The sequence below is a fragment of the Bipolaris oryzae genome (assembly GCF_000523455.1).
Source record: "Bipolaris oryzae ATCC 44560 unplaced genomic scaffold scaffold_9, whole genome shotgun sequence".
Taxonomy (NCBI): domain Eukaryota; kingdom Fungi; phylum Ascomycota; class Dothideomycetes; order Pleosporales; family Pleosporaceae; genus Bipolaris; species Bipolaris oryzae.
In genome coordinates, this window is record NW_006911285.1 from 280,010 (window position 1) to 302,048 (window position 22,039).

The 22,039-nt window shown below is 50.8% G+C and overlaps 8 protein-coding genes across 8 annotated transcripts; 4 read left to right on the forward strand and 4 right to left on the reverse strand.

Moving 5' to 3' along the window:
- Positions 1–618: 618 nt before the first annotated feature.
- COCMIDRAFT_1391 (uncharacterized protein) lies at positions 619–1,110 on the reverse strand (the record flags this gene model as incomplete). Its single annotated transcript, XM_007685311.1, has 3 exons — positions 619–627; positions 733–832; positions 1,049–1,110. The coding sequence occupies 3 exons, from the start codon at positions 1,108–1,110 to the stop codon at positions 619–621; spliced, it is 171 nt and encodes a 56-aa protein (XP_007683501.1).
- Positions 1,111–1,749: 639 nt separating this feature from the next.
- COCMIDRAFT_83301 (uncharacterized protein) lies at positions 1,750–5,402 on the reverse strand (the record flags this gene model as incomplete). The annotated part of the gene is made up of 3 exons (XM_007685406.1): positions 1,750–4,671; positions 4,721–4,929; positions 4,979–5,402. The coding sequence occupies 3 exons, from the start codon at positions 5,400–5,402 to the stop codon at positions 1,750–1,752; spliced, it is 3,555 nt and encodes a 1,184-aa protein (XP_007683596.1).
- A 623-nt stretch (positions 5,403–6,025) lies between these two features.
- COCMIDRAFT_1393 (uncharacterized protein) lies at positions 6,026–8,815 on the forward strand (the record flags this gene model as incomplete). Its single annotated transcript, XM_007685312.1, has 4 exons — positions 6,026–6,709; positions 6,758–7,868; positions 7,923–8,345; positions 8,394–8,815. 4 exons carry the CDS (start codon positions 6,026–6,028, stop codon positions 8,813–8,815), a joined length of 2,640 nt encoding a protein of 879 aa, XP_007683502.1.
- An 881-nt stretch (positions 8,816–9,696) lies between these two features.
- On the forward strand, positions 9,697–10,272 carry COCMIDRAFT_83406 (uncharacterized protein; the record flags this gene model as incomplete). The annotated part of the gene is made up of 1 exon (XM_007685407.1): positions 9,697–10,272. One exon carries the CDS (start codon positions 9,697–9,699, stop codon positions 10,270–10,272), a length of 576 nt encoding a protein of 191 aa, XP_007683597.1.
- A 1,023-nt stretch (positions 10,273–11,295) lies between these two features.
- On the forward strand, positions 11,296–12,987 carry COCMIDRAFT_83275 (uncharacterized protein; the record flags this gene model as incomplete). The annotated part of the gene is made up of 4 exons (XM_007685408.1): positions 11,296–12,049; positions 12,102–12,624; positions 12,735–12,836; positions 12,900–12,987. The coding sequence occupies 4 exons, from the start codon at positions 11,296–11,298 to the stop codon at positions 12,985–12,987; spliced, it is 1,467 nt and encodes a 488-aa protein (XP_007683598.1).
- A 1,814-nt stretch (positions 12,988–14,801) lies between these two features.
- On the reverse strand, positions 14,802–15,704 carry COCMIDRAFT_1395 (uncharacterized protein; the record flags this gene model as incomplete). Its single annotated transcript, XM_007685313.1, has 1 exon — positions 14,802–15,704. The coding sequence occupies one exon, from the start codon at positions 15,702–15,704 to the stop codon at positions 14,802–14,804; it is 903 nt and encodes a 300-aa protein (XP_007683503.1).
- Positions 15,705–16,719: 1,015 nt separating this feature from the next.
- COCMIDRAFT_54425 (uncharacterized protein) lies at positions 16,720–17,160 on the forward strand (the record flags this gene model as incomplete). The annotated part of the gene is made up of 3 exons (XM_007685409.1): positions 16,720–16,758; positions 16,784–16,860; positions 16,899–17,160. Coding segments are annotated over 3 exons (378 nt in total), but the record flags the coding sequence as incomplete, so codon positions are not given.
- A 968-nt stretch (positions 17,161–18,128) lies between these two features.
- On the reverse strand, positions 18,129–21,560 carry COCMIDRAFT_32782 (uncharacterized protein; the record flags this gene model as incomplete). Its single annotated transcript, XM_007685346.1, has 9 exons — positions 18,129–18,237; positions 18,290–18,338; positions 18,393–18,465; positions 18,580–18,662; positions 18,716–18,757; positions 18,817–18,856; positions 19,619–20,042; positions 20,103–20,357; positions 20,716–21,560. The coding sequence occupies 9 exons, from the start codon at positions 21,558–21,560 to the stop codon at positions 18,129–18,131; spliced, it is 1,920 nt and encodes a 639-aa protein (XP_007683536.1).
- Positions 21,561–22,039: the final 479 nt, after the last annotated feature.

The following is a 22,039-nucleotide window of genomic DNA, read 5'->3' on the forward strand; positions in this document are numbered from 1 at the left end:
TGCATATATATATATATATATATTTCGGGAATGGGAATGGGAATGGATGAATTCGGATCTTGGATACTACTACTACCTTCTTGTCTCTTGTTCTTGTTCTCATTTTCTGTGGATATAGATTGGTTTATGTGTAAGTACTTTGTCTGGTTAGTTGGGCCTAAGTAACGAACAAGGCCCAAACGGCAAAGCTTGGTGAATTGAGCATTTTGGTTGTCGTTTAAGCAGGGAACCGGAGATAGCACACTTGTCCCGAAACAGCACATACAGAGAGAGAGAGGGAGAGAGGGAGAGGAGAAAGTCAAAACATCAAGTTTCCATTATCAGAAACCTTGTCTCGTCGCCTTCCCTCGACACACACACACACATGACAAGTAAAAAAAAGCTATCATTGTGCAGCTCTTTGTTTCCTATCTTGCCTCGCGTCCTCCCCCATGCTAATCCATCAACCTCTCTTCTTCTTTTTTCCCATGGTTGCAAATGAAGAGAGAAAAAAAAGAAAAGAAAGAGATCCGGGGGTCCCGAGGTGGCCCATTTCGTATCGTCAGGTAATCATCTCGTCAAGTTTGTGCGCCGCCCCTACTCCGGTTCGATTTCCGTTTGAATAAAGGTTAAGGGAATTTATCGGTGCTGTGAGGTTCGTTAGCCAATTTGTCACTTTCCATACGCAAACAACCTCGTTGTAGATGCGATTGCTCGTCGACTCGGGCGTGCAAGAGTGTAGAGAGAACGTACCTTGACGAAGCCAATGTCGGCGCTCTTCTCACGGAAGCACTGACGGCAGATGTTGAGGCCGTACTTGCGGATCAGACCAGCAGGGTGCGTGCAGACGCGGCTGTTGAGTACTGTGTTAGCCTTTGACTTTGCCTATAAAAGTGTTCGCATTGTTCTTGTTTCTGGGAATGTCCAATCGCCCGTTTTCCTGCGTTGCCCTTGTGCCCATCATGGTACGTAAAAGGCCCGCCTTCCCCTCCCGCGTGGACTGGACTGGACTAGAATGCGGGTGTATGTATGTGGGTAGACGTAGGTGTATAAAAAGGGAGCGACGTACCACTCGCGAGAGCCCTTGCCGTAGGTCCTAGGGCGGGAATACCAGACCGACTCGTGAGACATGATGTGTGGTTGAAGGGCGGGTTGGGCGGGTAAGTCCTGGTGTACTGCCTGAAATCAGTTTTTCATTCTTTTGCGCAGGTCGACTGCTTTCACGGCTTCGGATGGGGGGCTTCTACTCACAGTATTGACTGTTGTCGGCGGTGTTAGACGGGCTTGCTGTAGGCTTGACGAAGTTCCTCGATAGGCGGTCGATGCCGATAATTCGCGTATTGTGTGTGATGGTCCGTGCGAGGCGCTAACGCTGGCGCACAGGTTTCCATTGCGTTCGTTGGAGGGTGCCAAGAGATTGCTGGATTGTGTTCCCTATCTCCCCCAACATGTTCTATGGGGAAGCTCAATGAGCACACAGTGAGGTACATGAGCTCTCTGAGCATTGGCAATGGCTACTTGGACTTGCTTGATCATTAAATTCATGCTAGATAAAGGTGCAGTAGAAACAGCGTCGCACATGATGAATTCACAAAAGGCCGCCAGTCCCAGACCCGTGCCATAGTACTACCCATCGTGATAACGCCGAAGCGCCTTGCTGTAACCGTGGCCTTGGTATGTAAAAAGAAGAAGAAGAGCGGAGCTCCGAAACCTGCTTCACAATCATAAAGTAAACAATTAAATCCAGGCATCTCGCCCATATTAAAACACTCAGTCGCCGAGAATACTCTCTTCGCCATCGCCATCCCTCTCTGCCGCATCGTCACCATTCTCCTCCGCATCCTGTACACCATTCGTTTGCTCCTCATCACCATCAGCCATTTCCTCGTCCTCAATCTCGTCTCCGGGTACTTCATTCTCAGCGTCTTGTTCTTCCTCTTCATCGCTGTCCACTTCAACAACCTCTTTGCTTTTGGCTGCCTTGTTAGTCTCCTTGGTTGCCTTTGTACCCTTCTTGGTCACTTTGCGTTGCTTGATTGCGTCGAGATGATTTACAACCTCCCTCCATGTAGGCGTGAGCTTTGTCTTGTTACGCTCTAGACGTCTGCGCACTGTGCCTGAACCGTCCCCATCAAGTGCACCAACAAGCACAGCATGTACGATGCGCCCACCGAACGCATCCAGCGATTGCTCAGCCAGAATGGCACGCACTTGCTTATCCGATACTGCACCCTCATCCGCAGCGTCCTCTTCATCACTTTCCGGTTCGTCATCAGGGTCGATTGGGTCATCATCAACATCTGGTTCCTCAAGACGCTTGTTGGTAAGTTTGGCCAAGTGGTTCTCCCATACCGTAAGAATCTGCAAGATGAGCTTCGTTGTGTTGCTGTCGATATCGCGGCAAAGAGCCTCCCAGTCGTCATTGGCGTTATTTGACCCGCGACCTTGAGTCTTTTTAGGCGTCCTCGTGACCTTGCCCTTCTTGACCCGTAGTGTACAGAACATGGTGTAAATGTCTAACAGGAGATTCGCTGCGTCAAGTCGTACTTCATCGGTGCCTTTTCGGCTCTCCATAATACTCATTAAGGTCGTGACGCAAGTATCCCTCCTTTCCACAAGCGCCATGAGCTCGTCGTCAAGCATGCTGGTGCCCTCTTCAACATGCGTGGTGCACTCCCGGCATTTCCACATGAAATACATGAGCATGATAGACATTGCGTGACGGACAAGAGTGTCGTCTGCCTCTTCAATCTCTGCATCCAGCTCTTCAACTGAAACACCTCGCTCAAGGATTTGCAATACTGAGTGAATTGGGGGTGTGTCCAACGCCGCCTTCTTGCCTCTGCTCTTTGGCTTTGCAGGAGCCACAATATGGTCTAGCACAGAAGCATCTGAGACAGTCACCAGCTGTGCCATCTTCAGTACGACGTTGGAAACGCCACGGAGAACGTTTTGATCCAAGTTGCCTCGTGTAGAAAAGTCCTTGCCTCGCCGAAGGGCATCGAATGTATTGATCAGGTCATCCCAAAGTGCTTGCACCTTAAGATCAACCGTCTCTCTGAGTTCCTCGCTACCCTGTGCGTGTAGAATGGATCCGATAGCTTCACCAAGCACACGCTCGTTGTGATGAGTAAGGAACTGCTTGTTGATGTCGTCAAGTAATGCAGTGAGGGCTGCATTCTGCCGAAGTTCCTCGAAGACATCCAGATTTAGCTCACGCTCCAATCGGAGACATAACGCAGCAGCCTCGGGAAGAGCGCCGAATTTCTTCAAAAGCTGAGGGATAAGCAACGAAAGTCGTCGAGCCATATCTGCTTGGTCCTCTTGCTCGCTCTCGCGTTGCGTCTTGGTCTTCTTCTTGTCCTTGGACACCTCTGCAAGGCGCTGAAGCCGGATACGTACTACTGAGTTGAGGATGTCCAAGAGAACAGTCTCGTGTTTTTCCTCGAGCTGGCAGGTTTGGCGAAGCATGGTTTCTGGATCCCCACTATCTCCTTGAACAGTTTGGGAATGGTCATAGAGGAGGTAGCCAGCCAAAACCTCCCATGACCGAATCTCAGGAATAGCATCGTAGAGAGCTTGAGCAGCGAGCGAAACGCGTGATTCCACGCCAGCAGCAATCAACCCCAGCTCCGTACCAGGAGACATGCGCTGGATTTGCGAGGGCAGCTCGACTTCGTCTTCGTCGTATGAGAGCAATTGGTCAACTAAACACTTGAGCTTGAGCCACTCGAGTCGTGGATTGTGATACTCTTCCTCTTCTTCGTCAGGCGGAGCCAATGCTTCATTTAGCGCTTCTTCGCCTCCCATATCTTCTACGGTCGCTTCGTATGCAGCATTAACGTTCTCAGCGAAAAAGCCAACCACAGACTTGCGAACCTTTGCGTCAGAGTCGAAGATGAGCTTGCCAACCGAATCGATATCATCGGGCTCAAGGAAGCCGGCCTCACGGAGGATATCGAGCAAGTCGACTGCTGCAGCACGCACGTTGATTTCCGCATCGTGAGTAGCCATTTCGACAATACGTGGTCGGAAGCGCTCGGTAAAGGTCTTCAAGCCGGCCAGCTTGCTCTCATCCCGGAACAAGCGTGCAAGTTGGTGCAGGACTTCGATTCGTGTGGATGGATTTGGATCGGAAAGCACCCAACCCAGATAGCGGAGTTTGGTGCCATCAAAAAACTTGTCGGGATATGCGATGATCCAATCTGCCAGAGCTACCACACTATCGACCCTGATCTTAGGATCGACGTCCCGGTAGCGATGTACGTAGACGGCAGCGAACCAGTCATCCAACTGGCCCCCGACATATTCTAGCTTTTGATTGTACTCGTCGATTTCCTTTTCCGCTGCAGCCACACGTTCTTTATTCACTCTTGACTTTTTGGCCTCTGCTTCGCTCTGGCGGACGCGCTTAGCCGTATTCTCTACCAGGTCTGCCGCAACTTGTGCCAGGGCGGTCGTGATGGCCAGCGAGGCGACTGTGCTTGTATGCCGGAATGGACGATTACCGGTGGAGGACATAGCGCCCAGCCAGACGGAAATGTTTTCTAAAATCTCCACGCTCTCGTACATAAGGCCAGATTCTGCAATGGTTTGTATGAGGGTTATAAAGAAGCCCTGCAGCGCGTTTCTGAAGGCATTGCCACCGCCGTCCTTTGCCTTTGCAATCAGAGGGTATTCAGTAACCTCGTACTGGTTCTTGTTAGTATGCACCGGGCTGCATGAGGCCGTCTGGACCCACCTGCTGGAATTCCTCTTGAATCTCGGCTACGCGATTGGGCGCGTTATCAGGATCGCCTATGTCATCCTCGTTTATCCTCAAATCGCAACCTGAAGCTTGGAAGACTAGATTCACGATTTCGGCCACGGCTTTGGCCTCATGTTCATTGAATCGGGCTATCCACTGAGCGGTCACGTCTTCGAGCCGGTCTCCGCTAGCGAACACGTCGGCTATGGCGCGTTAGCTTGTGCAGGCTCCAGGCCGCGCCTGCAAACATACCGTATAGGCCTTCGGTCTCTTCTGGCAGGGTGCTCTTGCGTACAGGCGCTTTTCGGGGTCGTTTGGTAAGCTTCTTTGTCGCGTTGCTGGCGGGACGGATGGCCAGGCTGAGGCTGTCGCCATTGGTCTTTGGCTTCTTAGCTGCTGGCTTACGGGCAGCAGCTTTGGTCTTCCTCTTGCGCCTGCGCTCCTTGATTTCCTCATCATCCGGCTCGTCCTCAGTGCTCTGGTCCGACTCTTGTTCAGAAGAGTCGCTCGCGTCTACTGCACTGTCATTGTCGTTGCCGCGCTTCCGCTTGGTGGTGGTTGTTGGGCTCGCGCCTGGCGCGAACCTGTCTGGTTTTCTGGATACGCGTCCAGACTTGCGCCGCGTGGCAGTAGATTCGACCTGGTCGACCCCTGAGGGCGATGCCGGCGCGCTCATGGTGGTCGCGCGCGTGGGTATATGGTGCGAGGAAAAGTGGCGTTGCAGTCGAGGAATATGGCGCGACAATTGCTGTCGATGGGGTGGAGGCGGGGACAGCAATGGGAGACGCGTTGTATAGTCCGAGCACTTTTAGTCCCAGGTTCAGCGCACGTGCATGACGCTGCACCGGCGTTGACTGCTATTCGCTTGCACGCTGTGTAGACGCCTTTGGCTGATTGTTGTATTCTTTCTTTACACATGCCATCAAGGCGTCATGGCTGCTTTCGTTTCTCTCGAGCAAACCACCGCCTTGCACCAAGTTTGATTGTTGTCCGGGGTTACGGACTGTGTATCCTCCTGCAAAGACATGGCCGGACAACAGGACATGCTTGCGGGTTTCCATAGTCCATCATCCTTTGGAGAGATCACAGTACCGTCGGTTGAGTGTATATTTACAGCCTTGTCTATCAAATGATTCGTACTACATTTCAATATGCAGTTGTAAGCCTGCAGCCGTGTGCATAAGCAGTGTAGTCAGTGTACCGGAAGTACCGTTTGTTATCGATACGTCACTTACGGAAGCGCTTCGGACGCAGGTGCGGCTACAGCTCCGCAACCTTCACTCTCATCACGCCCGCCCAATGTCAGCCAATTCAAGCGCGCTGAAACGGAAGCACTCGGGCAAGACCATCAAGGAGCTCTTCACCACCCACTCCAAGCCAAACCTTGCCTCGGCAGCTCCGTTATCGCCCACAAGCAAGCGCACACGACGAGACAGCTCGCCTATAGAGAGCACAGAGGTTGCCACTCCGCCCTCTTTGATAAGCAGCATGGACACAGCCGATATGTACAGCTTTCCCAGCAAGAAGACAGGCATACCTAGTAATGCAAATGTCGTCCATGTCACCTCGAGCCCTGAGAACAGCCCTGCGAAGATGAGCGGCCAACGCAATGGAACGCGCAAGGCAGCACCCAACTTACATGGCAATAGCGGCCCCAAGCGACTGGTGGTGAAGAATTTCAAGCCGATTAGAAAGGTGGACCCCCGTGCTTTTCTGGACCAGACATGGCAGAAGGTCGAAAAGGCCCTGGACACCATCTTTGACCAAGGTGACATTGACTTTAGTCTGGAGGAGCTGTACCGCGGCGTAGAAAATGTCTGTCGGCAGGACATGGCAAGGGACATCAAAGAACGTCTAACCACCAAGTGCCGAGATTACGTGCGAGGCAGTTTAGGGGCAAAGGTAAAAGACAGCCTGGGTAAGACTAGTGTTGATGTACTGCGAACGACACTATATGCTTGGGCACTATGGAACAGCCAGATGGTAAGCCGGGCACACAAAAATCCATACCGCTAAACTGACAGACTGCAGAAATACCTAGATTGGATCTTCTGCTACCTCGACCGAGCCTACCTCCTCCCACGTCACGAATCTCTCCGCGAAATCTGTATTAGCCTTTTCCGCTCAATCATCTTTGAAAACGACAAACTAAGCCCTCGCATCGTTGATGGTGCCTGCGATCTGGTAGCAACTGATCGGACGGGTGGTGATCTGGACAGCGAAATGTTCTCTAAGACAGTCAATATGTTCCACGACATGCAAGTCTACACGCGGCACTTTGAACCGCGCTTGATGGAGGTCAGCCAGGAATACATAGTGAAATGGGCAGACACGGAGAGTGCAGAGAGGTCCCTGCCCGAGTATGTGCGCAATTCAAGGGCACTCATGGACCGTGAAATGAAGAGGGTAGAGATGTTTAGCCTTCCAAACACGACCAAGAGAGAGCTTCTTACGCTGCTGGAAGATCATTTAATCGCGAAGAAGGAGTCGAGATTGACGAATCAGGACGAGCTTGCTGACCTCCTGGAAGCTAATGCTGTCCAAGATCTTGAGATGCTATACACACTTCTCGAACGACGAAAAATGGGCGCACGTCTACGGTCTGGTTTTACAAAGTGGATAGAAGACGAGGGTACAGCTATCGTCTTCAATGAAAAGGAACAAGACAACATGGTTGTACACCTGCTTTCACTGAAGCGTCAATTAGATGCTATTTGGAAAACATCGTTCCATCGAGACGAAGAGCTGGGCCACGGGCTGCGCGAGGCTTTTGATAAGTTCATGAACAAGACAAAGAAGACGAACGCAAGCTGGGGCACAGACAACTCCAAGACGGGCGAGATGATTGCCAAGTACGTCGACATGTTGTTGAGAGGAGGCGCCAAGGCGATACCAACACAGCTGAGTCGGAAGTCAGAGAAGCCTGCTGAAGTTGAGGTTGAGGATGACAAGGAAGATGATGTGTTTGATGAAGATACCGAAGTCAACAACCAACTTGACCAGGTTCTCGATCTGTTCCGCTTCTTACATGGCAAGGCTGTTTTTGAGGCCTTTTACAAGAAAGATCTAGCACGACGATTGTTGATGGGCAGAAGCGCTAGCGCGGATGCTGAGAGAAGCATGTTATCAAGACTCAAGATTGGTGAGTTTTCCGCGACAGCAGCTTTCGTTTGACCTGGATACTAACGCACTATAGAATGTGGTGCTGGTTTCACTGCCAACCTTGAACAAATGTTCCGAGACATCGAACTGTCCCGCGAAGAAATGAGCTCATACAAGAATGTTAGCGAGGAACGCAACGAAAAACTTGATCTTGATCTGAACGTCAACATCCTTTCTGCATCCGCCTGGCCTACTTACCCCACTGTTCCCGTCATCCTACCGCCAGAGGTCCAATCTGCTATGAACAAATTTGAAGCACACTACAAGATCAAACACACTGGCCGCAAGCTTGAGTTCAAGCACGCACTGGCGCATTGTCAAATCAAGGCCAGATTCCCAAAAGGCCTCAAGGAACTGGTAGTCTCGTCATTCCAGGCCATTGTACTCTTGCTGTTCAATGGCCGACGAGATGACGAGCACATTGATTATGAATATCTCAAGCAAGCCACAGGACTACGTGAGTCATACAGCAAGCTGTTTTGCTAGCACAACTAACGATCAACAGCCCCTGCTGAGCTTAATCGTACATTACAGTCTCTCGCCTGTGCCAAAGTGCGGCCTCTAACGAAGCATCCAAAGGGCCGGGAGATTAGTGAGACTGATACGTTTACTATCAACGCTTCTTTCACAGATCCCAAGTACCGCATCAAAGTCAACACTGTTCAGCTCAAGGAAACGGCGGCTGAAAACAAGGAAACACACGAACGAGTTGCTGCGGACCGAAACTATGAGACGCAAGCCGCCATTGTGCGCATTTTGAAGGCAAGAAAGAGGATCAGTCACGCCGAGCTAGTCAGTGAGACTATCAAGGCTACAAGAAACAGGGGTACTCTAGAGGTTAGTGGTATCAAGAGGAACATTGATCGGTTGATTGAGAAGGAGTTCTTGGAGAGAGAAGACGATGGGTTGTATGCCTACATTGCATAGACTACTTGCAGTATCAGCCAGTACACGAGGACTGTGAAAGTTGGGAAGTTTTTTCGGATCCGTTGTACGAATACGAGTTGTTCTGCACATACCAAGCATAGAGAAATCTTTGTTGAGCCTGAAATTCGACTTTCCTGATGATTGGGTTGTTTTAGGCCAAACGTGGATATTGGCGTCTACTCTTCGTAATCTTTCTTGATCGATGTTAACGCCTTCGTCGACTGGATGGCGAGCACTACTGTTGCACAAAGGGCAGCATAGAACATGAATGCAAAGACAGGGCAGACAGGAAGAGGGTTGGGCGCGGAAGGGTCATCTGCGAGGGTCAGGGCTAAAAGGGTCGAAGAATCCAAGCACCGACATAATTTTGCCAACACCACGCATGAACGACTATGATCCAGGGAAGCGCAGATTTCCAAGCTGGATTGACCGCCAGTTGATCGAGGACAAATCGAGGAACATTTCGAACCTAGCTCGTTTCCGTTGAGTTATGATGTATCGGCCCTCGAGGCTTTGGGACAAGCATCTTTCTTTTTCCCCATGACGGCCCATAGACACCACCCTCAGGTGCAACAAACCTTCTAGACGCCTTCTAGGTGCATTCCCAACACCGGTTGACCCACATCGGCGAGTAGAAGTAGATGCATCGGTAGCCCACCACTCCCTCCTGGCGAGTGACAAAATCAAAGCGGAGGTACTCTCGCGGTCAAAACGCAGGAAAAGCAACCTGAGACCAAGGCGACGATTTGGTTACCAACGGCCTCTTCCGCGGAAACAAAGCTATCCAGCGGCCCGGTCGCCGTGCCTTCCTCGTCCGGTACACTACATGACTTCTACTTACCCCGCAATGCACGTCAATCTCTCAACCATCGCCCTGCTTAATGCTTCAACTACATGCTGGAAACCATGCCTACACAGCGACCGGCTCCCTGTCAGCCTTTTCTTTTTTCATCTGGAAACAGTCCAAACCAGCCGCCTTGAATTCACGCTTGTCATATTGCACGAACAACTCAACAGTCCGAGCTCGTTGCAGCGGTCAGTCAGCTCACGCAACGGGGGTGCAGCTGTCAGTTCAGTTTCAGTTCTCCGTATCCAGACCTGGTCGAAACTACGCGCAAATCCCGCATACCTGGGTAGCTCAAGTTCTATGTAGTAAGCAAGACACTGCAGTAACAGCATTCTGTGAGAAACCAAGCTTATTTGCCTTCTCTCCTTCTTCTCTTCTAATCTTTCTGTACCGCACTAGAACTAAAAACACTTTCTGTTGCAGAGTTGTGACGATCTTCCTGGCTAGCGAGCGAGCGACACCCCTGATGATTGCCTTTTCTTCCATGCGCACCATCCGGTGTATGTCTATTCTGGGCACCTCAACACTCTATTCGCTACCGTACAAGTCAGGTTGCTTTTCCAACCACATGCAACGACTTCCATGCGCGCGTGGCCGCGGCAAACCCTAGACACTGACCGCTTCATGAACCATTGTTAGCGGGGAAGCCCACCATATCCACATTCTAAGCGCATGCGTTGCTACTATTAGCCTGGTCGTTTCGCCGATAGATGGCATGTTCGACGTTTGCAGAAGATTTTGGGGAATATTCTACGTCCGGCAGAATCGAGAGCATGACAGTGCAGGTGTCCCAACGATGCGGAAATCACTGCAAATGAAGCCCTCATTTCTGTTTCTCTGTTCTTCTCAACATGAGAATCTGGCCTCTCCTGTTTTTCATTCCTTCTTCTTTGTCTCAATATCGCTGATTACGCATCCCTCTATTGAATCATTCCGTCACTACAGACGCCATGACCTACCGGTCTTCCAAGGTTGTTTTTACAACACACTCGAGAGGCAGAATTTGACGCGTATCATAGCCCCTTGGACGCATTAGCGAGTTGGGAAGATCGGCCCAGGTCTCTATTTTCAGACTGGGATCTTATGTTCTTTCTCCAGAGGCTTTGGTGTTTGATGTTACGTATGGCAGTGCCTATCAAAATTCTCCAGCTGTAGTATAAGGAATTTCACGTAAAGTGGAATCCAACTGGATGGAAATCTCACCAGCTCAACCATACCTTTTCAAACCACACCTACGGCGACAACCTCCGTCTAATGCAGCACATGAGCTAGCTAATGTGTGCAGGTGTGTGTGTGCGCATGTGCACTTGCTAGACCCTATCGAGCCATGCACTCAACGATCGACGTGCCTGCAGAAACAGAGTCCGGTGTGAACGGGGCTTCTAACATACAACAAAGCATGAGCAACACTGAAGCACCAATGCACGAGTTTCCATAAAAGAAAAGAAAGAGGGTGATGAGAGAAGTGAGTATATGAAGCCACCTCGTCTTCTGATTCAAATTCCTCACCTACCATCGACAATCATTTCATCAACATTCATTTACAAATCACACACTCTCTTAATACAACCCAAGTTTCTTATAATCTAATAATCTTTCCTTTCTCGACTTAATCGACCGCTTTCCGTTCAAGATGCGTTTCACAACCATCGTTACGGTCTCGTCCTTTGCCCTCATGGGCAGCGCCGCCCCGGCCAAAGCCCCGGCTACGTCCTCGTCGGCCAGGCTGCCCCTCCCAAGCGGCGCGCCCAAGCTAGACAGCCTGAACAAATCTGTTGCTCCATCCGGCGTTGCCAAGGTGCCTACTGCTTCTGGTCTGCCTTCTCTCGAGTTCTCGGCCGACAAGCCCGGCGGTCCCCTAAGGGTCCGCCAGACGGACGACTTGTTCGACGGCATTCTCGGCTACGGCAGGGGCGCACTGCAGAAGGAGAAGTCAAAGGACGACAAGAAAGAGGAGAAGAAGGAGGATGACAAGAAGAAGGAGGACGGTAAGAAGGAAGACGGTAAGAAGGAGGATAGTAAGAAGAAGGAGGACGATAAGGAGGAGGAGAAGCCCAAGGAAAACAACGAGGGTGACGATGATGACGATGACGACGAAAAGTCACCCCAGGGCGGCGAATCCGGTGAGGGCGATGAATCCCAGGAAGGTGGAGAGCCTCAGGAGGGAGGTGCAGGCGGCGAGTCTAACGCCGGTGGTGAGGCTCCTCAGGGCGGCGAGGCTCCTCAGGGCGGTGAGACTCCTTCTGGAGGCGAGGCTACCCATGAGGGTGGAGAGGCCCCTCAGGAGGGAGGCGAGACCCACGAGGGTGCTCAGACTCCCTCTGGCGGTAGCCAAACTCCTTCTAATGGCGAGGCCGCTCAGCAGGGCGGTGAGTCCCAAGATCACGGTAAGAGTTACTACATCCTCCAGGTCTGGGTATGAAGGCTGACAAGAAATAGGTTCCCAGTACAAGCGTCAAGCTGAGGAGTCTTCCAACGGCCACGAGGGCGGCCACAAGGGTGACCACGGCTTCAAGTACAAGATTCTCGAAGACAAACGCCAGGCTCAGGAATCCTCCGAGGGCGGTGAGCACAAGGGCAAGGGCAACGACCACGGCTTCAAGTATAAGATCCTCGAAGACAAGCGCCAGGCTCAAGAATCCTCTGAGGGTGGCGAGCACGAGGGCGGCGAGCACAAGGGAAAGGGTGGCGAGCACGGTTTCGACTACAAGATCTTCGACAAGCGCCAGACTCGTGAGTCTTCCAAGGGCGGCAAGCATGGCAACGGCTTCGACTACAAGATTTTGAACGACAAGCGCCAGCTTGAAGGTCTCAACGGCATTATTGCGCCCAAGAAAGAGGAACCCAAGAAGGAGGAGCCCAAGCAAGAGGACTCCGCTCAAGATAACAGCACTCAAGAGGGCCAGTCAGAGGATGACGATGACGAGAGTGACTCTCAAAAGAAGCGCCAGGTTGACCAACTGTGAGTGTGCCTTTTTTCTTTTCCTCATTTCTCTTCTTCATCTCCTCCTTTCCAATCGAATTTGTCTATTTTCTCTGAGAGAAGAATACTAACACGCCTGTGGGTACTAGTACAGTCAACTTTTGCTCTGAGACAAGCGGCAACGCTAATTGCGAGAAGCTTTGCAGTCTTGCCCAGGCTGAAGGTACTTGCGAGAAGAACACGAAGACCAAGTATGTTCCAGTCCCCCTTTCTCACTCTCCCTTTTTTTGAACACTTACTAACATGCCATGCAGGAAGTGGGCCTGTGAGTGCAAGGGTGGAATGAGCGAGGAGTCAGGCGACGACGATAACAACAACAACCAGGACAACGATGACGAGTAAATCTAGCTTTGTTGGATTTCGTCTTGTTTAATGTCTTGAATGAAGGGGTTTGACCTTGAAGAGAGGGAGGGGGTAGGGATGCTTAGGGGGGAAGATTTATTAGACGGTGGTTTGGAGAAGTAGAGAAAAAGGGAACATTCATTTGGTATAAAACGTGCGGATTTAGACTATTTCTTCTTTTTCGGGATTAGACCTTTGTTTCGTAAATGACTATATCATATTTTTGTTTCAAAAAAATCCTTCTTTTGGACTTGTTGATGTCATGAGTGAGTGTGAGATTATGATAAAGAAAGATTGAAATTTTTATTTATTTTATCTTATTTTTTTCCTTCTCGCACATGAATGTAATCATTATTATCATTATGATTATTATTATTCTATTCAAGGGTTGATCACACAGTATTTAAATTTTACATTACTTTTGCCGCTGAACCTCAAGGTGCGAGAGACTAAATTACTTCAAAACTTTTTTTTTTTTAAAAAAAATTATCCAATACTCAGGTTGCGGTATAAAGGAAACGGAAAAAAAATTACAAGTTTACCCCCCCCCCCCCGCTGACTGTAAGTAAAACCGGTCCAGACGGTAAAAAGAAGAAGAAGAGTTTTAGGCTTTGTGTGTGTGTGTGTGTATGTGTCTAGGAAAAATGAAAAAAAAACATCCCAGTGATATCGTTAAAAGTCGTGACTGACGACGCTTGTCAGCGTGCGAAGAGAGAGAGAGAGAGAGCTAAGGTCACATACATGGAATAAAAGTTTCAAAGAAGTATATGATGCTCACGCAATCGCATCTGTGATCTAGTACTAAGCACATTACATACGGTAACCTGGATATCTGAAATTGTAAGGAGATAGAGAGGCACACACACAGAGAGAAAGAAACACATAGATAGAGAGAGAGGAAAGAAATATCAATACATCTATCTAACCCCCACCCTCGCCGCACACTGGTACTCCATCCCAAAAACCAAAAAAAACCAAAAACTCCCAGCTTAAACCAACTACCGAAGCGAATCTACCATGTGCTTTGCTGCAAAAAAAGGGAAGGGGGGGAAAGGGGAAGGGTATAATACTCTACTTTTTTCTCTCTCCTTCTCGCTGACGCAAATGAAAGGGAAAGCAAAGCTGTCGAATAAAAAAAAAGACGCGCCTGAGCTAGTGAAAAACGCAGGTGTGCAGTGAATGAAGAAGATAACAAGTCTAAGTGTGTGTGTATAGAAAGGGAACAGGAAAAAAAAGAAAGAAAACAGTATGAGCGGGGTGGTTAACTCAGGCTCCAGAAACCGACATAAACCGACATGTTCATGTGTATGTCGTAGAAAGTGCGCACTTAAAAAAAAGAAGAAGAAGAAGAGGAAGTGTGTGTGGGATGGAAAGGAGAACAATGGAAAGAAAAGTGATTACAAAGCGCACTCACTGTAACCTCCCCCAATCCAAGGGGAAAAAACCCCCCAGACTGGGTAAAAGTGCAGGAGAAACTAAAAGAAAAAAAAGAAAACAAAGTCATATATCATCGTGTTTATCGCAAAGAGAAGAAGAAGAAGAAGAAGAAGAAAAAAATTCAAAATCCGGGCGAAGAAAACAATCGGGATCAAATCATGTGTGCGTAACCATCAGCATGTACGCCACACACACACATACACACACACACATTCGGACGGACCCCCCCTTTTTTCAATTCCGCCGAATTGGCAATAACCCAAGAAAACGAATGGCCCCACAAATACCATACCGAAGATAATCGGAAAACGCCCTTTTTTTGAACACCAAATTCGCCCTTTACCAAGAAGCCCACTTTTTAAGATCAACCACCTACTTTACACACGCTCCGAGACACGACCGCGTTCAATCTGTTCAACGCGATCGGTAGAGTCAGTGCGCTTCATGCGGGATCGGGCCAGGGCGGCAGCAGCAGCCGCTTCTTCGTGTTCACGGGCCAAGCGACGTAAGGCGGCTTTGGCCTCCTCTAGCGGAATGCTATTGCTGCGTTTAGGGCTATTCTGGCGCGAAGGGCGTTGGCTGGGGGCGTTGGATGTAGGGGTCGAGGGTTGCTGGTAGCGGATGCTATTTGCCCGGGTGCTAGCGACGCTGAAGCCGTTTTTGGTGCTGCTGGGACGACTGGGGCGGAACTCTGTGCTGACGGATTCTTGGCTGCGGTTGTCGGCATCGCGGGCGGGCGAGTTTCTACGGGAGCGCACGTAGTTTGGGTCGTCGCGCTTGATCATATGGCGGAATTGCTGCGTTTGGGCGTCGAGGACCCAGCGTTGGTAGCCGGCTGCGCCGTTGGCGTTGCCGGGGATGAAGGTGTCATGTTCGTCCCAGCACTTGACCCATGCTACGTCGTCGATGCGAAAGAAACCGGCGCGGACTTCTTTGCCTTTGTCGTCTTTGATCATGACCGTCTTCTTCCGCTTATAGAACTCTGGCTCCAGAAAGTAGCGGCCGAGTGCATGGGAATATTTGAGTGGGATGGGCATCTCCAAGGGGATATAGTCTTTTCCATCAGATCCCTTGATGGTTGATTTGCTATTGCCCTCTGGCTTGGATGCATCCTTAAGGGTCGCGATCAAGAACCAGCCTCGACCGGGAATGCTCTCATACTGGCCAGGGACTGGGCTGTTCCACTCTTCAACAACCCTGGACAGGTCGGCCTTGCTGGACTTGAACCATTTGTGTGGCAAAAAGGCCTTTTGAGTAGCAACAAAGAGGTTGGGCGCCATTCCAGTGGTGTTTGGCGAAACAGAACAAATGAGGGTCCCGCTTACTGCTGTAAAGTGGTCCTCCGGGGACAGTCGGCAGTAGTGGTGGGTCTTGAATCCGGGGTCGGCAAATGCTCGCAGGCAAAAAAAAGGCCTCGTGGAGGAGAATTTGTCTTTTTTGTTTTGCGTCGAGCAGGTTGGCGTTGATTGTAAAATGGCCAGGCAGGATAGTTCAGCAATCGGGTGAGCCGGAAGGGAGGCAGTGTGATGAGTGGTGTTGACAAAGGGTGGCTGCGACCAGAAGATTTTTGGGCTTTGTGTGACGAGCCGAAGACTGCCAATCACTGCGTGCGATGCACGACTGTGTCGCTATGAAGAGCGAGGCAAAGCCTTCGAGCTTGATTCACGTGGGCGTTAAAGGAGGATTCTCGAAACAAAGGCTCTGGGGTGACGAGATATTTGAAGCACGGGAACTAAAATAGTGTTGGCCTGGAAAATCTTTCCCAGGCTCGCGGAAGGAAATTGGGTTGCGCTTCGACCTACCGTGGGTACACCTAGCTGTGCGGGCCATGGACCGGGGAGCTAATAGTCAGAAAATCATATGCGCATCTAAGCATGCTGTCCTTTGGTTACGTCGCGCACCATTGCAACCGGACGACGGGGGGAAAAACCAACGGGGGAGTCCCTCGTCATGAGCGCGAGCACTGCCTCAATCAGGTCCTCCCAGTCCGACACGTTGTCCGATTGTTTCCTGGATGAAACCACGGATGTGCTGATCGCGGTGGTTTGCATGCTCATGTCCGAATCCGCATGCGTGCCTACCTGACAACATGCCACATGCGTTCGAATGGAGGGTGGCCTTCGCGCCAATCAGGGCGCCTCGCAGCCAGGCGTGGATGCATCAGGCCAGCCTACGCGATTACCATCTCGCAGCAATCTGGCAGGGCCCGGAGAGAGTGTGTGCGCAATTGTGCAAGGTGGCAGGGCAGGCACAGACAGATGGCTGCTTCATGGGCTTCATGGCGGTGTGGTGCATGCTGGGTTGAGGTGTGCGGATGAGAAAGGAACAGAGTGGGTCAGCATGGCGTCGACTAGTAGAGCGCGGAATCGCATGGCGCGTCCCCGTTAGCGAGCGCCCGCCAGGAGACTCCAGGAAACAAGGAAGCACGCGGCGCCTGTCTTTTTGACATAACAAGCCTGCAATGCCATCCCCAGCATTTCACGTCAAACCTTCCGCCGTCGACAGCTGAGCGAATGTCGTTCTGAGCGCCCTTCAATTTCCCCCCAGCCTCATGCTATACCGTCCGTCGTCCCCAGCTCTTGTAGCCCTACCAAACAACCTAGACCCTGTAAACAAGACCGAAGCAGCCCAGTGTCGCAAGCCAAAAGCTTGCTTCCCCCAGCCCACGAGGTTAAACTATCCTTTGCTTCTGGAAGCTCACGCTTCCGGTCCTGCGACGCCGCCAAGCCAGCCCTCCCAGGGGCATTGCGGCTCTGGCGTTGCCCACCCCTACACCCAACCCCCATCGACGACTCGCACATGTCATGGCTTTGTTATCGCCAGAACTGCCTTATCAGCATGCATGCAGGCATGTGCACACACACACACACCCACACGCCTACAGTGGTTGTCGCATCTCATCGACCCGGGGGGCGGTGAGGGTGGGTGAGCTGAATAGTCCGAATGTTGCAGTGGTGGCGAGTGGTGGTAAGTGTGGATACTAGAGTAAGTAGGTGTGCCACTTCAGCCTGTGTGAATAAATAGACATGGTCGTTCTGATAAGGAGTATAATTAACACCATACCGTACCGCACCGACGCGTCTTATGCGCCTCGTGTTTTTGGGCGCGGCCAAGAATATCTGACCTGCTCAATGGTTATCAGCCCGGAGTCCGATAAGTCTCTGGCTGGCTACAGTAAGCAACAATCATGCAGGGTAATCACAACGCACGCGACATGATCGGCGCCTCACCTTGAGCATGTGAAGGAGTGCCATGTAGCCAGTACACATTCCAAGCTTGGCGTAGACTGTACTACATCTCTTCCCTCCATTTCCCAAAGCAACCCTCGTTCGATGCAGTCTCCTGCGCGGGCGCCAAAGGGAATGCTCAAAGCGTAGCTGAACTGCTGTTAGATTTCTGCCCACATGTCTCGCAAACAGCCCGTCCGACCCAAACCCACATCACGCGTCCTACATCACTGCGAGGAGAAGAATCGTCCTGGTGGTTTTGGCTCGTTTTTCATTGCATTCCTACGGCTTCTGTCCTTTCATGTCCTGGGTCATGCCGCGGTAGCATGTCGCAATGCTTTTTTGAAGTGCATGCTTCTCCTCGTACCGTATCAAAGGGTACTGTGAGCCAAAGAAGATGAAAAGCCTTCCCATTGAGATCGTAACTAATCAGAGAGACGCCTTGTATGCCCCGCCCTAAAGTAAATCCACACACATCTACGACTCGGTCTTGACGCGGGCCTTGCCGTTAGTGACCTTGACACCGAGTTGCTTCGCGCGGGCAATGATGTCGATGCGCTTTCGTGCTGATACGGCGTGGGCGATCCTACAATTGGTTAGCGGGTCGCGTCGTGCATGGCGTGGCCGGGCCAACGTACTCTGCGGCGAAGGTGCTGTTGTGCATGAGGAGAAGGTCAACATCGGCGACTGAAGTCGTTAGCTTTTGTCCACAGTTGCTGCGGCAATCGACATGTAGCCTACCGTTGTTGACAACAAAAGCCTTGTGGCCGCTGGGCATCATGTGGCGGGTCTTCTTGTTGGAGCCGTATCCGATCTGTAAATCCTTCCGTCAGCTCCTGTCCTCCAAAATATCCCAGCTTGATCCAAAACAAAAACATCGTCCATAGAAAAAAATCCTTTGCGAATCGGTTGATTGAGGCAGTCGTACCTTAGGCATAGCAGCTCGGCCCTTGAATCGCCTGCGGACGGCGTTGTCGATACCCTTGGGCTTGCGCCATGATGGGTCAACGCCTACCCATTGTCAGATCCTGTTCCGTCGTTTCCAATTCCCACATGTCTCTTACACTTGAAGCGGTCCGACTGGTGACGGTTGAAGCGCTTGGTGTCTACAAATGGATACGTCAGTCGCGAAATTTCGAGGTCATCGAGGCAGGTGCCGGCGTACGCTTCTTGACGATCGGGACGTGCTTCTTAGCGGCGACCATCTATAGAGAGTCAGTATAGTCGCAGCAATCTATTGTCATGGGATACGCACTTTGACTGCTGTGTGGTTAGTTTGTCGTGAGAAACTGGACGTTGTCGTGGTGCAGCGAAAATCAAGCCCGGCACTGTTGGCTCTGCTAAGACGCTAAGCAAACCTAAGCGAGCTGCATCAGCCACACCAAAGTGGCGCAACACTTTCTGAGTCGTGTCCGTTTAGCAAGCCTCATCAAAAATGCGTGTATTGCTGGTTCAATGTTTCATTGCAGCATCCGCATGTCAATTATCTTCGCAGCTACATTTCTGTGTGTCCGCTATCTGCTACTGACCAGACTTTATGAATGCATGCGTGCAGTGCTGAAGATGGATGCTCCATATTCTCTGGACCCACACCTGCAAAACCCTGGCCAATCTCACGACAGCCAAGATGTAGCTCAATCATCCACACGTTGTGCCATGCTCACCTCCACGTACCCATTGAGAATATGTCTGTGAATTACTCATATCGAGCGAATCTATCTACTGAAGGATGTTCTACTTCCACCAAAGTGCTACAAAGACGGACCAAGGGTATGCTATGCTCCCGTGAATGTCGTAGTCATGTTTGAATAAGGCCGCCTTCCGATATGCAAGCTTGCACTCACCCATCGTAGCAAGCCATATCATATCGTCTACCCCAACTCCCTGCTGCTCAGACCAAGAGAAGCTCAATTCGAAGGACCGACGTGAACAACGTGAGAGAGGCTTCAGTACTCCTCATCCATAACCTCCTCTTTAGTATCCTCTCGCTTCTCCTTCTTGACCCACTCAACAAACTCGTCAATGACAGAGGGCCAAGAGGACTCCTCACTCCAGAAACCCATCGAATCGTCTTCAAGGGTGAGCTGTGCAAACTTAAGTGTCTCGTTCCACATATCTTTGTTGACGCTCTTTTTCCATTGAGAGTTGACAAACTCAGTCCACCAGCTTAGCCACGGTGTCTTCTCGGTCGACCACGTCACTGCTGACAGTGGTGATCCAAATAAAAGTTCCCAAAACACGACTGCGCTGTCGAGAGCGACTGCTTTCTGGCCCTGTGCCCTGGCAAGCGGAAATGTGAACTTGTATACCCGGGTGAAGAGCTCTTTGTTCTTGGGAAGCTCGTCCTTTACACTCTGGATGTACATCCTCTGTTTTTCAACAGTATCGCAGCTATCTTCGAGTTAGAATCTGAATCGCACCTGTCGAGCAGATTGCTGCCATGCAACTTACTTGCGCTCTGTCCAGCCCTTCACGAAACCTTCACGGCTCATCTCACCCATTGTAGGCGCCTGGATGATTTCAAACGTAGCTAGCGCGTCTAAGTCTTCAGCGTTGACGCCGATGTCCGCGAAGAACTTCATGGTACCCTCGACTCCAACAACATCCTTGTCCTGGGCATCGGATTCTCGATACTTGTCAAATAGCGCGTTGAGAGCAGACTTGGCTGCAGGAGAAGCTTGGGGAGCGCTTCCACCACTGTAGTAACTGTTTTATCATGTTAGTGTCTATCAATTTGGAACAAAGTTGTGACATTAGAAATTGCACGTGAACTGGTTAGTGATGGGCAGGGATGAGCTGCACGAACTCTTCCGCAGCAGATAGGAGGAGCGACAACAGCACAGGTGGATTGCTGCTGTTGTTTGTCGCTGTTATAGTTTCGGGCTTCCAATTGTTGGAGATGCTCCCCTTGATGGCGTTTACAAATGCACACCTCATTTGATCGTCCAGAGAGTGGAGAAATGCCACACGTGCGTATGCTGCCCATGCGAAGTTGTTGCCCGGAAAGGGACCAAATAGCTTGCCAAAGCGACGTGTTTGTTCAGTGTTCAACAGACCGAGAAACTCTTCATACGAAAGGCCCGCAGTTATGGGTTCGTTCCACGCCTGTTGTGGAAGCAACCTGATTTTGTCGGCAAGATCCAACTGGTGGTAACCGCTGACTTCCTTGTCCCAGATCGATGCATAGATGCCAACTTCCTGATAATTTTGGACTCTCAGCGTATGCTTTTGAAGTGCATATTCTGCTTCTTGGTCATCGAGATCCTGCATTCTCCCACAGCCACCCTGCAACGAAACAACCGGTTGTGGACGCGGGCGAAATTCGGATGCAGAAGTCCTAAGAAAGGGAGCTTCAGAAGAGTCAAACGCTTTCATCAAGTCGAGGGCTGGCGAACTCGGAAAACAGGTTGCCTGACAGGGAGCCGTAATGTTGCGTATGTTGGAAGACGTGACTGCTTGAATACCCAGATTCCCGTATTCGATGTGGTGAGATGATTGGAACAGATCATGTGGAGTAGCGGCAAGTTTTGGAAGGCTAAGCGCATTGTATAGCACCTGACTGAGGTGTTCAGCTTGAAGCCGGTGCTGTTCCAGTTGGAGATTGTGTGGCCTAGTGGGCAGTGTGGAAGCAGATCGTGAGGTCAAGCGTCTGTTGTCTTGTCCAATTCCGTTTTTCTTAGGATCTGAAAGAACGACGGAAGAACGGGCGGTTTCTTGGAAAGGCTGTTCTTCCTTCACGGGTGGTAACTCGGCATCGGGATCCAGAATCGTTGTCGAACTGCATAGCTCAGAGACATCGTGTGTGGAGGATGTGGAGCGTGAACTCGACCATGAGCCACTTGAGCTGATACGCTGTCGTCGGTTACGTCCCGCAAGCTGTCTGGCCCTGTCCTGAGAGGAACCAAACATGGTGGACTGAGGCGATTGCTGGAACTATGGCAGCTCAATACAATTATGGCCAAAGTGTCTCGCAATCTTTTGTATTGCTGCAGTCGTTGTATATGCCTTGTATTTGGTCGATTGTTCAGCGCGGAGACAGGCGGGAAAAAAACCTGTTGAATGGTTTGTTGTGGGCTGAGAACATGTGGAAGGAAGAAATGGCGTTGTGCGTCTGAACCGAGAGAAGCAGCAATGGCACAGGTTTCATGAAAAGAGCAGTCCATGGTGCAGGAGCACTGTTGTGTGCCATTCCTTCCAAGGGTTGTCGTTTGTGACTACTCCAGCCATGCTTCCAGGAATGGCAATCTTGGTCGTATCTCGGCACTCAGTGGTCCGCATTTGGCTCTCTGTGGCTTCTGGTGTGAACAAAGGGCTATGTTCTCTGGGCATATGCGTGGGCCCTTGATGCAATCGCCCGTTGGCGGTTGTGCCACTTTTGTTTGGGTCTG